The sequence below is a fragment of the Salmo salar genome, chromosome 14 (assembly GCF_965601325.2).
Source record: "Salmo salar chromosome 14, fSalSal1, whole genome shotgun sequence".
Classification (NCBI taxonomy): domain Eukaryota; kingdom Metazoa; phylum Chordata; class Actinopteri; order Salmoniformes; family Salmonidae; genus Salmo; species Salmo salar.
This window is the reverse complement of record NC_138304.1, coordinates 98,796,799-98,814,666: the sequence shown is the minus strand read 5'-3', so window position 1 is coordinate 98,814,666 and position 17,868 is coordinate 98,796,799. Positions and strand designations below refer to the sequence as shown.

The following is a 17,868-nucleotide window of genomic DNA, read 5'->3' as shown; positions in this document are numbered from 1 at the left end:
GTCTATACCTACTCCTCCCCCCTAAAGTCTATACCTACTCCTCCCCCCTAAAGTCTATACCTACTCCTCCCCCCTAAAGTCTATACCTACTCCTCCCCCCTAAAGTCTATACCTACTCCTCCCCCCTAAATCTATACCTACTCCTCCCCATTAAAGTCTATACCTACTCCTCCCCCCTAAAGTCTATACCTACTCCTCCCCACTAAATCTATACCTACTCCTCCCCATTAAAGTCTATACCTACTCCTCCCCACTAAAGTTATACCTACTCCTCCCTGCTAAAGTTCAGGGTGTTCCCCCGTTCATTGAACAGATGTTGTCACTGCAGTTGTGAATGGAATATAGATAAGCGTTGCTGCATAGCTATTTTCAGGTCTCTCCAGAGATGTTCCATTGGGTTCAAGTCTGGGCTCTGGCAGGGCCACTCAAGGACATTCAGAGACTTTTCCCGAAGCCACTCCTGCGTTGTCTTGGCTGTGTGCTTAGTGTCGTTTTTCTGTTGGAAGGGGAACATTCACCCCAGCCTGAGGTCCTGAGCGCTCTGGAGCAGGTTTTCATCAAGGATCTCTCTCTACTTTTCTCCATTCATGTTTCGCTTGATCCTGAGTAGTCACCACCATGCTTCACCATAAGGATGGTACCAGGTTTCCTCCAGACTTGACGCTTGGCATTCAGGCCAAAGAGTTCAATCTTGGTTCCATCAGAGCAGAGAATCTTGTTTCTCATGGTCTGAGAGTCCTTTAGGTGTATTTTGGCAAACTCCAAGCAGACTGTCATGTGCCTTTTCCATCTGGCCACTACCATAAAGGCCTGATTGGTGGAGTGCTGCAGAGGTGGTTGTCCTTCTGGAAGGTTCTCCCATCTCCACAGCGGAACTCTGGAGCTCTGTTAGTGTGACCAGCGGGTTCTTGGTCACCTCCCTGACGAAGGCTCTTCTACCCCAATTGCTCAGTTTGGCCAGGCGGCCAGCTCTAGGAAGAGTCTTGGTGGTTCCAAACTTCTTTCACTTAAGAATGATGGAGGCCACTGTGTTCTTGAGGACCTTCAATGCTGCAGACATTTTTTTGGTACCCTTCCCCAGATCTGTGCCTCGACACAATCCTGTCTCAGAGCTCTACGGACAATTCCTTCGACCTCATGGCTTGGTTTTTGCTCTGACATGCACTGTCACCTGTGGAACCTTATATAGACAGGTGTGTGCCTTTCTGATGTCCAATCAATTGAATTTACCAATCAAGTTGTAGAAACATCTCACGGACGATCAATGCAAACAGGATGCACCTGAGCTCAATTTTGAGTCTCATATCAAAAGGGTCTGAATACTTATGTAAATGGGTGGAGTATTGTGTGTGTGTTGAGGATTTGTTACATTTATCAAATTTAGAATAAGGCTGTAATGTAACAATGTGTAAAAAGTCAAGGGGTCCGAATACTTTCCGAAGGCACTGTACAAAACATTAGGAAAACCTGCTCTTTCCATGACAGACTGACCAGGTGAATCCAGGTGAAAGCAATGACTCCGTTATCGATGTCACTTGTTAAATCCACTACAATCAGTGTAGATGAACGGGAGGAGACAGGTTAAAGAAGGATCTTTAAGCCTTGAGACATGGGTTGTGTGTGTGTGCCATTCAGAGGGGGAATGACCAAGACAAAATATTTAAGTGCCTTTGAACTGGGTATGGTAGTAACTGCCAGGCTCACCGGTTTGAGTCAAGAACTGCAGCGCTGTCCCTGGCAACACACACAGTCTTACCTTGGTTAGTTACAGTAACAGACTGGTTACTATGTTTCTCCTGTCTATAGTAAGGAATAGTGATTGATCAATAAGGTTAACTAAGCATTTCCATAGTTTTATTTTTGTTTTATAAGAAGCCTATAGAAAAATATTGTAACTCCATAATGATTGTTTTCCTGATATACAGTACAAGCATGAATATACAGCAGGGGTGGAAGCTAACTGACCTCCTGGAGAGTTACTGGGTGTGTAGACTTCTGCTTCAGGATCTGGGTAGAACACTGCTGGAGAAAAGCAGCTCTACAGGAGGAGGGTTACCCACAACAGCTCTACAGGAGGACAGTTACCCACAGCAGCTCTACAGGAGGAGGGTTACCCACAACAGCTCTACAGGAGGAGGGTTACCCACAGCAACTCTACAGGATGAGGGTTACCCACAGCAGCTCTACAGGAGGAGGGTTACCCACAACAGCTCTACAGGAGGAGGGTTACCCACAGCAGCTCTACAGGAGGAGGGTTACCCACAACAGCTCTACAGGAGGAGGGTTACCAACAGGAGGAGGGTTACCCACAGGCGCGCTACAGGATGAGGGTTACCCACAACAGCTCTACAGGAGGAGGGTTACCCACAACAGCTCTACAGGAGGAGGGTTACCCACAACAGCTCTACAGGAGGACAGCTCTACAGGATGAGGGTTACCCACAACAGCTCTACAGGAGGACGGTTACCCACAGCAGCTCTACAGGAGGACAGCTCTACAGGATGAGGGTTACCCACAGCAGCTCTACAGGAGGAGGGTTACCAACAGCAGCTCTACAGGAGGAGGGTTACCAACAGCAGCTCTACAGGAGGAGGGTTACCAACAGCAGCTCTACAGGAGGAGGGTTACCCACAGCAGCTCTACAGGAGGACGGTTACCCACAGCAGCTCTACAGGAGGAGGGTTACCCACAGCACCTCTACAGGAGGAGGGTTACCCACAACAGCTCTACAGAAGGAGGGTTACCCACAACAGCTCTACAGGAGGACAGTTGCCCACAACAGCTCTACAGGAGGAGGGTTACCCACAACAGCTCTACAGGAGGACAGCTCTACAGGATGAGGGTTACCCACAACAGCTCTACAGGATGAGGGTTACCCACAGCAGCTCTACAGGAGGAGGGTTACCCACAGTAGCTCTACAGGAGGAGGGTTACCCACAACAGCTCTACAGGATGAGGGTTACCCACAGCAGCTCTACAGGAGGAGGGTTACCAACAGCAGCTCTACAGGAGGAGGGTTACCCACAGTAGCTCTACAGGAGGAGGGTTACCCACAGCAGCTCTACAGGATGAGGGTTACCCACAGTAGCTCTACAGGAGGAGGGTTACCCACAGCAGCTCTACAGGAGGAGGGTTACCAACAGGAGGAGGGTTACCCACAACAGCTCTACAGGATGAGGGTTACCCACAACAGCTCTACAGGATGAGGGTTACCCACAGCAACTCTACAGGATGAGGGTTACCCACAGCAGCTCTACAGGAGGAGGGTTACCCACAACAGCTCTACAGGAGGAGGGTTACCCACAGCAGCTCTACAGGAGGAGGGTTACCCACAGCAGCTCTACAGGAGGAGGGTTACCCACAGCAGCTCTACAGGAGGAGGGTTACCCACAGCAGCTCTACAGGAGGAGGGTTACCCACAGCAGCTCTACAGTGTGCATCGTTGGTCGTCTGTCTGATACTTTAAATAATTCCATATTCTGCTCTGTATTAGATCGCTAAAGCACTGTTCCTTCATACACCTACATTCATATAGCCAGAACCAGGGGGAGGGAGGGAGGGAGGGAGGGAGGGAGGGAGAGAGAGAGAGGAATGGGAGAGAGAGAGAGGAATGGGAGAGGGAGATAGGAATGAGAGAGAGGAATGAGGGAGAGGGAGGAATGGGAGAGAGAGATTTAAAATAAATTGCATGCGTGTTTTGTGATAATTAGTTTGAAGCGTCTGATTGGCTGTCTGTCCCTCCTGTCTGTGAGGGCATATGTCATGGGGCTCTGTGTGTTAGGACTATCAGACCTCGGAACAACTTGTTCAAGAATAGCGTTCATTGTTGTTTTATTTTGGGAAACTTCTTCCATCTGTGCTGAAGTTCTCTACAAACAGCTCTGCAATAATGCTGCTCAGCTCTGTTACGACATCACTCCGTTGTCAGGGCAACAAGGTGTGTACATCATCAGGGCAGCAAGTTGTGTCCATTGTCAGGGCAACAAGGTGGTTCCATTGTCAGGGTTACAAGATGTGCCAGTTGTCAGGGCAACAAGGTGGTTCCATTGTCAAGGAGATGTGGTGTTAGCATTGTAGGAGATCTGGGGAATCCCATTGCTGGAGTTGTCAAGGATCTCCTGTTGGAAACACACACACACACACACCACACACACACACACACACACACACACACACACACACACACACACACACACACACACACACACACACACACACACACACACACACACACACACACACACACACACACACACACACACACACACACACACACACACACACACACACATACACACACACACACACACACACACACACACACACGTACGTTAGTATCACTCAGCTGTGGATTATAACTGAGGAGCATTAAGAGTAATGTGTGATTGCAGTCCAAGCTTGTGAGTGTGTTTTGTTTCTTACAAAAGATCCGTGTGTGTATGAATCCTTCTCAGCCATCTCGTGTGAGTGGTGCAGTGAGTGTTCTCTCTCCAGAAACATCCTCTGCTGTTCTGAACTGGCCAGACGACAGGTCAACCAGGTGGAGAGGGTACAGGAAGAGATACCTACGGGAGAGAGGGAGATGACTAATTGAATGGTGCCAGAATCTGAACGTTACCTTTCATATACAGACAGACGTTTTCATGCAGGTTAGATGAGGTCAGCGTTGGGTCAGCGTCGCCCAGCTCAACTACCTGGAGTTGGAATGAGTTGATTTTAGTGTCATGTAATATAATGTTTAACTATGTTTCAAAGTGTTTTGTAGCGTTTCATAGTGTTGCAAACCCAGGCAGGCAATAGTCATGGCTGCTAGGTGTAGGGAACGAAGAGAGTCCGGTCGTCGTGACAACGCCCTAACGAACTGGAAGTTGAGAATCCCTCCAATCAGACCACAGATACAGCAAGCTGAGAACAGAATCATCTGGAGAGGGAGAGAGGGAAAGAGGGAGGGAGAGACATAGGGAGGGAAAGAGAGAGGGAGAGGGAAAGAAGGAGGGAAAGAAGGAAAGCGGGAGGGAGAGACATAGGGAGAGAAAGAGAGAGGGAGAGGGAAAGAGAGGAAGAGGGAGGGAGAGACATAGGGAGGGAAAGAGAGAGGGGGAGGGAGGGAAAGAGAGAGAGGGGGAGGGAAAGAGAGAGGGAGGGAAAGGGAGAGAGGGGGAGGGAAAGAGAGAGAGAGGGGGAAAGACGGAGAGGGATAAAAAAACAAGAGAATAAAGCGATATAAATACACACAGACTTAAATGACTGCTCCTGCAGATACTATAGCCACCTTGTCAGCAGAAACAATACATGGTGAGATGGAACACAGTTTATAGTTTCCTGCTCTATACCTGTAAATGAGATGGAACACAGTTTAGAGTTTCCTGCTCTATACCTGTAAATGAGATGGAACACAGTTTAGAGTTTCCTGCTCTATACCTGTAAATGAGATGGAACACACTGTAAATACTGGTTTGTGGTTCAGTACTATACATGACTCCACACATTGTTTTTAAAACGTGTAAAATAAATTATGTTCAGCATAATTATCCACACACACACACACACACACACACTCTTCTGCCATTTCCTGGAAGCTCAGTTTCAGTGAACAAGCCTCTAAGTACCCTGTCCCACTCAGAACCCCCACACCCTTTATTCCTGTGTGTGTGTGTGTGTGTGTGTGTGTGTGTGTGTGTGTGTGTGTGTGTGTGTGTGTGTGTGTGTGTGTGTGTGTGTGTGTGTGTGTGTGTGTGTGTGTGTGTGTGTGTGTGTGTGTGTGTGTGTGTGTGTGTGGATAGACACGTCAGGTTTCCTAATGTAACACATGCCTTCAGTAAATGTCCACATGGAAAATCAGAGCTCCTGTTTCAGTCATTATCCATTGTTTGAAAACACATCAGACTCCAGAGAAACACTAACCTAGGATAACCTAATCATCACACAGAGTTTGGGGGAGGATAGGAGAGGGAGAGGAGAGAGAGGGGTGACTGCTGAGAGAAGAGGATGGAGAAGGGGAGAGAGAGACATACGCCCAGGCCGTGAGCAGAGCAACAGCCCCATCCTCAGATGCTCAGCATGCTCTGCTAAAAGCTAATGGTCCGGGCCTAAACCACACAAATTACAACACTGGACACTATAGACCACAAAGCATCCTGGGATATACAAGCTCTGAGGTCATCTGCCTTTGGCCTAAAGAGCAGGAACCCAGACTTCAACAAAGAAATCAGAAATACAGACATTGGCATTTTGCAAGAAACATGGTATAGGAGAAATGGACCGACTGATTGGCGACTAGGTTACAGAGAGCTGGTAGTCCCATCCACCAAACTACCAGGTGTGAAACAGGGAAGAGACTCAGGGGGTATGTTAATTTGGTATAGAGCAGACCTAACTCACTCTATTAAATTAATCAAAACAGGAACATTTTACATTTGGCTAGAAATTAATAAGGAAATGATTTCAACAGAGAAAAATGCTCTCCTGTGTGCTACCTATATCCCCCCATTAGAATCCCCATACTTTAATGAAGACAGCTTCTCCATCCTACCTATATCCCCCCACTAGAATCCCCATACTTTAATGAAGACAGCTTCTCCATCCTACCTATATCCCCCCACTAGAATCCCCATACTATAATGAAGACAGCTTCTCCATACTACCTATATCCCCCCACTAGAATCCCCATACTTGAATGAAGACAGCTTCTCCATACTACCTATATACCCCCACTAGAATCCCCATACTTTAATGAAGACAGCTTCTCCATACTACCTATATCCCCCCACTAGAATCCCCATACTATAATGAAGACAGCTTCTCCATCCTACCTATATCCCCCCCACTAGAATCCCCATACTATAATGAAGACAGCTTCTCCATACTACCTATATCCCCCCCACTAGAATCCCCATACTATAATGAAGACAGCTTCTCCATACTACCTATATCCCCCACTAGAATCCCCATACTATAATGAAGACAGCTTCTCCATCCTACCTATATCCCCCACTAGAATCCCCATACTATAATGAAGACAGCTTCTCCATACTACCTATATCCCCCCCACTAGAATCCCCATACTTTAATGAAGACAGCTTCTCCATCCTGGAGGGGGAAATCAATCATTTCCAGGCCCTGGGACATGTACTAGTCTGTGGTGACCTAAAACCCAGACAAGAACCTGACACCCTCAGCACACAGGGGGAGAAACACCTGCCTGGAGGTGACAGCATTCCCTCCCCCATGTGCCCCCCTAGACACAACTATGACAACACAACCAACACAAACAGGTCACAACTCCTGCAGCTCTGTCCTACGCTGGGTCTGTACATAGTCAATGGTAGGCTTCGATCAGACTCCTTTAGTAGGTACACCCTCAGATCATCCACCTGGCAGTAGTACTGTAGACTACTTTATCACTGACCTCAACCCAGAGTCTCTCAGAGCGTTCACAGTCAGCCCACTGACACCCCTATCAGACCACAGAAAAATCACAGTCTACTTGAACAGAGTAATACTCAACCATGAGTTATACCATGAGTTATACCATGAGTTATCGATGAGTTATACCATGAGTTATACCATGAATTATACCATGAATTATACCATGAATTATACCATGAGTTATACCATGAGTTATACCATGTGTTATACCATGAGTTATATCATGTGTTATACCATGAGTTATATCATGTGTTATACCATGAGTTATACCATGAGTTATATCATGTGTTATACCATGAGTTATACCATGAGTTATACCATGAGTTATATCATGAGTTATACCATGAGTTATACCATGAGTTATTAATGAGTTATACCATGAGTTATACCATGAGTTATACCATGAGTTATACCATGAGTTATGCCATGAGTTATCGATGAGTTATACCATGAGTTATACCATGAATTATACCATGAATTATACCATGAATTATACCATGAGTTATACCATGAGTTATACCATGTGTTATACCATGAGTTATATCATGTGTTATACCATGAGTTATACCATGAGTTATATCATGTGTTATACCATGAGTTATACCATGAGTTATATCATGAGTTATACCATGAGTTATACCATGAGTTATTAATGAGTTATACCATGAGTTATACCATGAGTTATACCATGAGTTATACCATGAGTTATACCATGAGTTATCGATGAGTTATACCATGAGTTATCGATGAGTTATACCATGAGTTATACCATGAGTTATACCATGAGTTATACCATGAGTTATCGATGAGTTATACCATGAGTTATACCATGAGTTATACCATGAGTTATTAATGAGTTATACCATGAGTTATCGATGAGTTATACCATGAGTTAGTTATACCATGAGTTATACCATGAGTTATACCATGAGTTATACCATGAGTTATACCATGAGTTAGTTATACCATGAGTTATACCATGAGTTACACCATGAGTTATATCATGTGTTATACCATGAGTTATACCATGAGTTATACCATGAGTTATATCATGAGTTATACCATGAGTTATCGATGAGTTATACCATGAGTTATACCATGAGTTATACCATGAGTTATTGATGAGTTATACCATGAGTTATACCATGAGTTATACCATGAGTTATCGATGAGTTATACCATGAGTTATACCATGAGTTATTAATGAGTTATACCATGAGTTATACCATGAGTTATACCATGAGTTATACCATGAGTTATTAATGAGTTATACCATGAGTTATCGATGAGTTATACCATGAGTTATACCATGTGTTATACCATGCGTTATACCATGAGTTATTGATGAGTTATCGATGAGTTATCGATGAGTTATCCCATGAGTTATACCATGAGTTATACCATGAGTTATACCATGAGTTATACCATGAGATATCGAAGCTGAACAAACTGCAGGTTATTAAGAAATGCTAGAGATGGACGGAGGTTAGTGTAGAAATCTACCAACAAACAATTAGCCAACAATAAATCCCTCCTATCTTCCTGGACAAAATGTTTCCCTGCAATAGTGGTGTAAACTTAGCAGTATGAAGCCTGAACAGTATATTTGACAAATAATATTGTATGAAATGTAAAAACATTCTAGCAGAAAACCTAAGAAGGCCCTCCTGAGTGGCACAGGGGTCTAAAGCCCTGCATCGCAGTGCTAGCGGTACCACTGGAGATTCTGGGTTCAAGTCCAGGCTCTGTTGCGACAGGGAGACTCATGGGGCGGCGCACAATTGTCCCAGTGTCATCCGGGTTTGTCCTTGTCCCATCACACACTAGCAACTCCTGTTGTGGGCTGTGTGCAGTGCACGCTGACACGGTCACCAGGTGTACAGTGTTTACTCCACCACATTGGTGTGGCTGGCTTCCAGGATAAGTGGGCATTGTGCCAAGAAGCAGTGTGGCTTGGTTGGGTTGTGTTTCAGAGGACGCACGGCTCTTGACCTTCGCCTCTCCCGAGTCCGTACGGGAGTTGCAGCAAAGAGACAAGACTGTAACTACCAAGATTTTTAAAAAAAATAAAAATAATAAAACCTAAGAAAACGAACAACAACGAGAAATGGTTTAATGAAGAAAGCAAAAACCATAGAAAGATATTGAGAAACCTATCCAACCTGTCACGTTTACTCACGCTCCCCGTCTCTGTGTGTGGTGATTATTGCGCACACCTGTCACCATCGTTACTCGCACCTGCGACTCATGAGACTCACCTGGACTGCATCACTTCAATTATTTCCATCCCTCTATCTGTCACTCCCTCAGGTTCATTCCCCAGTCAGCCTTGTTGTTTTGTTCCTGTTTTTATGTCCAGACGCGGTTTGCGTTTTGTTTTCATGTTTATTTATTATTAAAGCCACACCCCGTACTTGCTTCTCGTCTCCCAGCATCTGCGTTACACAACCAAAAACACAGAGACCCAGAAAATGATAACCTATGCCTTCAGTAGGGGGAAACACTAAAACAGTAGAGGTATACACTACGAGGAAAGAACAGCATGTCAGAAATCAGCTCAATGTGATTGAAGAATCCGTAGAATCTAACCACTTCTGGAATACTCTAAACAAACAACATGAAGAGTTATCTATCCAAAACGGAGATGTGTGGATAAACCACTTCTCCAATCTGTTTGGCCCTATAATAAAATGTAAAAACATAATAATTTACAAAACGTAGAATCAACAATTAAAGACTACCAGAACCCACTGGGCTCTCCAATTACATTGGATAAGCTACAGGACAAAACAGAAATCCTTCAACACAAAAAGGCCTGTGGTGTTGATGACCTACTAATCAAAATGATCAAATATACAAACCACTAATTAAAATGGGCTTTTCTTGAACATTTCAACACTATCCTCAGCTCTGGCATCTTCCCCAGTGTTTCGAACCAAGGTCTGATCAATCAATCCACAAAAGTAGAGAGAAATTTCACCCCGATAATTACAGTGGAATCTGCTTCAACAGCAACCTCTGAAAAATCCTCTACAGTATCATTAACAGCAGAGTCCAACATTTCCTCTGTGAAAACAACGTCCTGAGCAAATGTCAAATTGGCTTCTTACCAAAATATCGTACGACAGACCACATATACACCTTGCACACCCTAATTGACAAACAAACCAAAACATACTTTGTTGATTTCAAAAAAGCTTTTGACTCAATTTGGAATGACGGTCTGCTTTACAAATTGATGGAAAGCGGTGTTGGGGGAAAAACATATGACATAAAATCAATGTACACAAACTAGTGTGCGGTTAAAATTGGCAAAAAACACACATTTATTTCCACAGGCCCGTGGGGTGAGACAGGCATGCAGCTTGGACCCACTGTTTGCAGATGATCTGGTGCTTCTGTACCCAACGAAGGAGGGTCTACAGCAGCACCTAGATCTTCTACACAGATTCTGCCAGACCTGGGCCCTGACAGACCTGGGCCCTGACAGACCTGGGCCCTGACACTAAATCTCAGTAAGACACAAATAATGGTGTTCCAAAAAAGGTCCAGTTGCCAGGACAACAAATACAAATTCCATCTAGATACCGTTGCCCTAGAGCACACAAAGAATTATACCTACTTCGGCCTAAACATCAACGCCACAGGTAACTTCCACAAGGCTGTGAACGATCTAAGAGACAAGAAAGAAGGGCTTTCTATGCCATCAAAAGGAACATAAAACTTGACATCCCAACTAGGATCTGGCAAAAAAATACAATCAGTTAGAGAACCCATTGCTTTCTACGGTTGTAAGGTCTGGGGTCCACTCACCAATCAAGACTTCACGAAAATGGGACAAACAGCCAATTGAGACTCTGCATGCAGAATTCTGCTAAAATATCATTAATGTACAATGCATTCAGTGCAGAATCACGAATCATTATTCAAATCCAGAAAAAATAGCTGTTAAATTCTACAACCACTTAAAAGGAAGTTATGCCCACACATTTCACTACAATGCCCTCCCCAACAGAGAGATGGACCTAGAGAAGAGCCCTCAGCCAGCTGGTCCTGGGGCTCTGTTCACAAGCAGACTCCAGGACAGCAACAAAATTAGACCCAGACAAATTATGAGAGAAAAAAATAGATCAAAAATAACTATTTGACACATTGGAAAGAATCAACCAAAAAACAGAGCAAACTGGAATGCTGTCTGTCCCTGAACAGAGAGTACACAGTAACAGAATACCTAACCATTGTGACTGACCCAAAATTAAAAAAAATCCTTGACTATGTACAGACTCAGTTAGCATAGCCTTGCTATTGAGAGAGACCACACAAGGCAGAACAGGCTATGTGCCCAGAGAATTAGGTGGAAACTGAGCTGCACTTCCTTTCCTCCTGCTGCCAAAGGTATGACCATATTAGAGACACGTATTTCCCACAGAGACGACACAGACCCACAAAGAATTTAAAAACAAATCACATATTGATAGACTCCCATATCTGTCAGGCGAAATACTGCAGTAAACAATCCCAGTAGAAAACACCCCGAAAACACCACGACAACAGGATATCCAGTCGAGCACAAACTACATAGTAAATACAACCAATATTTATTTGTTTACTTATCTTCCCCTACTATTCGTACTACAGCTATTTGCACATTGTTGAAAACCCTGTGCGTAGCTGATATTATAATATTTGAAATGTATTTATCTTTTTGAAACCTTTGAGTACAATGTTCATTTTGTTATGCTTTTTGTTGATGTTGTTTATTATCTATTTCACTTGTTTCCCAATAAAGCCCCTTTCAGGAGAGAGAGACTTCTGAGAGAAGCAGCAAGGAGGATAAGAGAGAGAGTATGAGTGTGAGTGTGTGTGTGTGTGTGTGTGTGTGTGTGTGTGTGTGTGTGTGTGTGTGTGTGTGTGTGTGCGCACATGCGTGTTTGTGTGTTGTGAGCGTGTGTACTCACGATGAGTCCAGTCCTCTTCCTGGCACAGAGCACTCCACACATCCCACAGATTAGAAACTGAGAGAGAGAGAACAGACCCTAATCAGATCCCAATCCAAACTGGCATTTCATTGGTCGGTGCGAGGAAAAGTAACCCGAAGGGGAGACAGATGTGGAGCGGGAGTTCTCACTGAATGAGGGATTCTTGAAAGACAAGACAGTCTCCACTTTAAAAAAAATAATTTTAACAAATGTTTTTCATAATTTCAACAACATTTTAAATGTATATTTTGACAGACAAATGTATCAGCATACCTTGTAAAGTAACAACCGCCTAATTATTTGTAATTTTTATTCATAAAATGCAACTTACTGGATTTGAGGCAACTCTGTCACACACACTATAAAAGGCATTCCATTTGTACAATTATTATCCAAGTTTTTAAAGGCCTTGATTATTTAATTCTAACATTAGATTATTCAAATATGTTATAAAAATCTTTGAACTATTTAATGCTCAAGGGCTAATTTCGTTAGCATTGTGGCATGTTTTCACACACACACACACACACACACACACACACACACACACACACACACACACACACACACAGAAAGATGGTAAACTAAAAGTTTGACGTACACACATGCCGCTCCAGACAGGAGAAGCGTCTCCTTGCTGCAGCTTGTGTTCCTCCCTGACCCGGCTGAGCCCCACGGCTCCCAGGACGATACTGGTCACTCCCAGACCCACCTCCAACACTGACAGCAGCAGCAGGCTCCACAGGATCTTCCGGCTGGAGCACATCCTGCCCGGGCATCCTCCTGGAGACCAGCCGGTCTGTCCTCCGAGGTCGGCCTCAGTCAGGAGGGTCGGCAGCAAACGAAAACAAGCCTTTCTTAGGCTACTCCCTGGAAAACAGTCACTACTCTGATTAAATAAAGATGAACTGAAATGGATAAGTCCTGTTTCATCCCATTTCAGAAAATGTCATGTTTTTGTGTCAACTAGCAACCCGAGCCTGGAGGAGCCGGTGTCCGCCTGTCGGCCCGTGGCGGATGGCGTGATGTTAGTCCCAGTGCTGAGGAAAGTTTTGGACAGGAGATCAGGGAATGATGTCGAGTAGATTTTCTATATATTTATTTAGCTATTTTTTATCAGACACTAACCTGCATGAACAAAGACTAGATCATTATTTCCAAATCCAAAAGTGAGTCGTCTCTGAAAATGGGAGCTCCTCCGGTCAACACTTAGAGGAGAGCGAGCTGCTCTAAACTTCCCGCTGGTTGGTTGTTAACGAGAATGGCTCCCGGTTGCTGTCCATGGTGCTTAAACGCTATCGCAGATCTCTCTCTCTCTCTCTCTCTCTCTCTCTCTCTCTCTCTCTCTCTCTCTCTCTCTCTCTCTCAGAGCGAGAGACTCACTCAGACAGTGGGACACCTCCTCCTCCGGTCTATCAGTTTAGTTTAGACTCCAGAGACTCTCCGTTCCCCGCGTGACTCCCGGGCAGATTCACAGACACAAACTGGTGTCATTAGCACAACCCTGGTAAAAACAACAACACTGGGTTTATCTTTCTCTCAAAGTCACACACACACTGAACTGAACAGCCAACCCCCATAGACAGTAACCTACACACACTGAACTGAACAGCCAACCCCCATAGACAGTAACCTACACACACTGAACTGAACAGCCAACCCCCATAGACAGTAACCTACACACACACTGAACAGCCAACCCCCATAGACAGTAACCTACACACACACTGAACAGCCAACCCCCATAGACAGTAACCTACACACACACTGAACAGCCAACCCCCATAGACAGTAACCTACACACACACTGAACAGCCAACCCCCATAGACAGTAACCTACACACACACTGAACAGCCAACCCCCATAGACAGTAACCTACACACACACTGAACAGCCAACCCCCATAGACAGTAACCTACACACACACTGAACAGCCAACCCCCATAGACAGTAACCTACACACACACTGAACAGCCATCCTAAATACAAGTAAAACTAAATGCATGCTCTTCAACCGATCACTGCCTGCACCTGCCCGCCCGTCCAGCATCACTACTCTGGACGGTTCTGACTTAGAATATGTGGACAACTACAAATACCTAGGTGTCTGGTTAGACTGTAAACTCTCCTTCCAGACTCACATCAAACATCTCCAATCCAAAGTTAAATCTAGAATTGGCTTCCTATTTCGCAACAAAGCATCCTTCACTCATGCTGCCAAACATACCCTCGTAAAACTGACCATCCTACCAATCCTCGACTTCGGCGATGTCATTTACAAAATAGCCTCAATACCCTACTCAACAAACTGGATGCAGTCTATCACAGTGCCATCTGTTTTGTCATCAAAGCCCCATATACTACCCACCACTGCGACCTGTACGCTCTCGTTGGCTGGCCTTCGCTTCATAATCGTCGCCAAACCCACTGGCTCCAGGTCATCTACAAGACCCTGCTAGGTAAAGTCCCCCCTTATCTCTGCTCACTAGTCACCATAGCAGCACCCACCTGTAGCACGCGCTCCAGCAGGTATATCTCTCTGGTCACCCCCAAAGCCAATTCCTCCTTTAGCCGTCTCTCCTTCCAGTTCTCTGCTGCCAATGACTGGAACGAACTACAAAAATCTCTGAAACTGGAAACACTTATCTCCCTCACTAGCATTAAGCACCAGCTGTCAGAGCAGCTCACAGATTACTGCACCTGTACATAGCCCATCTATAATTTAGCCCAAACTACTACCTCTTCCCCTACTGTATTTATTTATTTTATTTTGCTCCTTTGCACCCCATTATTTATTTCTACTTTGCACTTTCTTCTACTACAAATCTACCATTCCAGTGTTTTACTTGCTATATTGTATTTACTTTGCCACCATGGCCTTTTTTGCATTTACCTCCCTTATCTCACCTCATTTGCTCACTTTGTATATAGACTTATTTTTCTACTGTATTATTGACTGTATGTTTGTTTTACTCCATGTGTAACTCTGTGTTGTTGTATGTTGTCGAACTGCTTTGCTTTATCTTGGCCAGGTCGCAATTGTAAATGAGAACTTGTTGTCAACTAGCCTACCTGGTTAAATAAATAAATAGACAGTAACCTACACACACACCTGTAATGATGTGTAGAGGTTTTGTGATGTTGCACTTCCTGGTCATTGTGTTTAAATGGGGATTGTGGCTCTGAATGGGTTGTTTGTTTGGGAGAAGCAGGAGACATCAGCCCATTCAACATATGCACATCCTAGACAAAAGCCTAAATATAAAAGTATATCTGTTTGATGAAAAATCACCATATTTTACTTGTGACTTTTGAAAATGAATGTCTTATTTTTGCCTTTTGGTAGCAGCTGTTTTCCTGTTTGAGCACAAACCTGTTTTATGTTTCTAAATCAACACACCTGTTTCAATTTGCTATGTCACCTCATTGTATCCTTGTTGACGCTGACCTGTCTTCACCTCTTCTATAGGCCTGTTCTATGACTCTGATTACATAAAGGTCAGTTCCCGTGCGGTTCTCTGCTCTCCCACCTGTGTGTAGTTAGTATTATGAACGGACTGATGCTATCTAAAAAACACAGATAATTAACATAACAGATTTTTACTGTTATAAATGAATATTCAGTAGAAACTAGGATGCCTGGAAGGGGGAAGGGGTCTGACAAAGCACTCAAAATACATATCTCTCTCAAATCAATTTCAATTCAATTTAAGTACAAAACGGAAAATAAATAAACAGAAATCTGGGTTGTATTTACAATGGTGTTTGTTCTTGACTGGTTGCCCTTTTCTTGTGGCAACAGGTCACAAATCTTGCTGCTGTGATGGCACATGTCGTATTTCTCCCAATAGTAATGGGAGTTTATCAAAATTGGGTTTGTTTTCGAATTCTTTGTGGGTCTGTATAATCTGAGAGAAATATGCATCTTTAATATGGTCATACATTTGGCAGGAGGTTAGGAAGTGCAGTTCAGTTTCCACCTCATTTGTGGGCAGTGTGCACATAGCCTGTCTTCTCTTGAGAGCCAGGTCTGCCTACGGCGGCCTTTCTCAATAGCAAGGCTATGATCACTGAGTCTGTACATAGTTGTAACGATCATCTGAAAGAGGGGACCAAGATGCAGCATGGTGAGTGTTCATATTGAATTTTAATAATACAAAACACTTGAACATAAGACACAAACGAACGCCAACAGTTCTGCCGGTGCAAACCACACGACAGAAACAACTACCCACAAAACCCCAAAGGAAAACAGGCTGCCTAAGTATGGCTCCTAATCAGAGACAACGATAGACAGCTGCCTCTGATTAGGAACCCTACTCGGCCCAAAACAAAGAAATACAAAAACATAGAAAAAGGAACATAGAACGCCCACCCAATGTAACACCCTGGCCTAACCAAAATAAAGAACAAAAAACCCCTCTCTATGGCCAGGGTGTTACAGTACCCCCCCCCCCAAAGGTGCGGACTCCGGCCGCAAAACCTGACTCTGAAGGGGAGGGTCCGGGTGGGCCTTCCTACGGCGGCGGCTCAGGTGCGGGACGTGGCCTCTGCTCTACCCTCGGTTTCACCCACTTAGGTGGCGCCCCTGGCTGCGCCGGAGGACTGGTGGGAGACCCTGGCTGTGCCCGGCTGGCGACCGACCCTGGCAACTCTGGACAGGCGGGCGGCTCTGGCAGCTCCGGACAGGCGGGCGGCTCTGGCAGCTCCGGACAGGCGGGCGGCTCTGGCAGCTCTGGCCCAGGATTCACCAGGCTGGGGAGACATGAAGGAGGCCTGGCTCTGGGCGCAGGAACAGGACTCACCAGGCTGGGGAGACCCACAGGAGGCCTGGTCCTGGGAGGAGGCACAGGACAGACCAGGCTGGAGAGACCCACTGGAGGCTCCGGGCTGAGGAGCGTCTCTGTCGGCTCCGGACTGTCGGCCGTCTCTGTCGGCTCCGGACTGTAAACTGTCGCCGGAAGCTCAGGACGGGGAACTGTCGCCGGAAGCTCAGGACGGGGAACTGTCGCCGGAAGCTCAGGACGGGGAACTGTCGCCGGAAGCTCAGGACGGGGAACTGTCGCCGGAAGCTCAGGACGGGGAACTGTCGCCGGAAGCTCTGGACGGGGAATGCGCACTTTAGGCCTGATGCGTGGGACTGGCTTTGGAGACGCCAGACTAGTAACACACACCTTCAGGCTAGTGCGGGGAGCAGGAACAGGACGTACTGGAGAGAAAGTGCGAGAGGCAGGCACCTGAAAAGCATGGGTAGTTGACTCAGGCCTCACCCCTGGTCCAGCCGAACTACCCATGTGCCCCCCCCCAAAAAAATGTTTGGGGCTGCCTCTCGTTCTTCCCGGGTAGGCTCCGATATCTTTCGATCACCTGGCCCCATGTCTAGTCTTTCCTCCCAATCCACTCCTGATGAGACCAGGTGTCCATCTCCTCCCGAGCACGCTGCTTGATCCAGTTGTGGTG

The 17,868-nt window shown here is 45.4% G+C and overlaps 1 protein-coding gene across 1 annotated transcript; it reads right to left on the bottom strand.

Annotated features, from left to right (window-relative positions):
• Positions 1-3,602: 3,602 nt before the first annotated feature.
• tmem196 (transmembrane protein 196) lies at positions 3,603-13,652 on the bottom strand. Its single transcript, XM_045693780.2, has 5 exons — positions 13,009-13,652; positions 12,387-12,443; positions 4,786-4,921; positions 4,423-4,565; positions 3,603-4,118 (listed from the first exon to the last, which is right to left on the bottom strand). The coding sequence occupies exons 1-5, from the start codon at positions 13,171-13,173 to the stop codon at positions 4,050-4,052; spliced, it is 570 nt and encodes a 189-aa protein (XP_045549736.1). The 5' UTR covers positions 13,174-13,652; the 3' UTR covers positions 3,603-4,049.
• Positions 13,653-17,868: the final 4,216 nt, after the last annotated feature.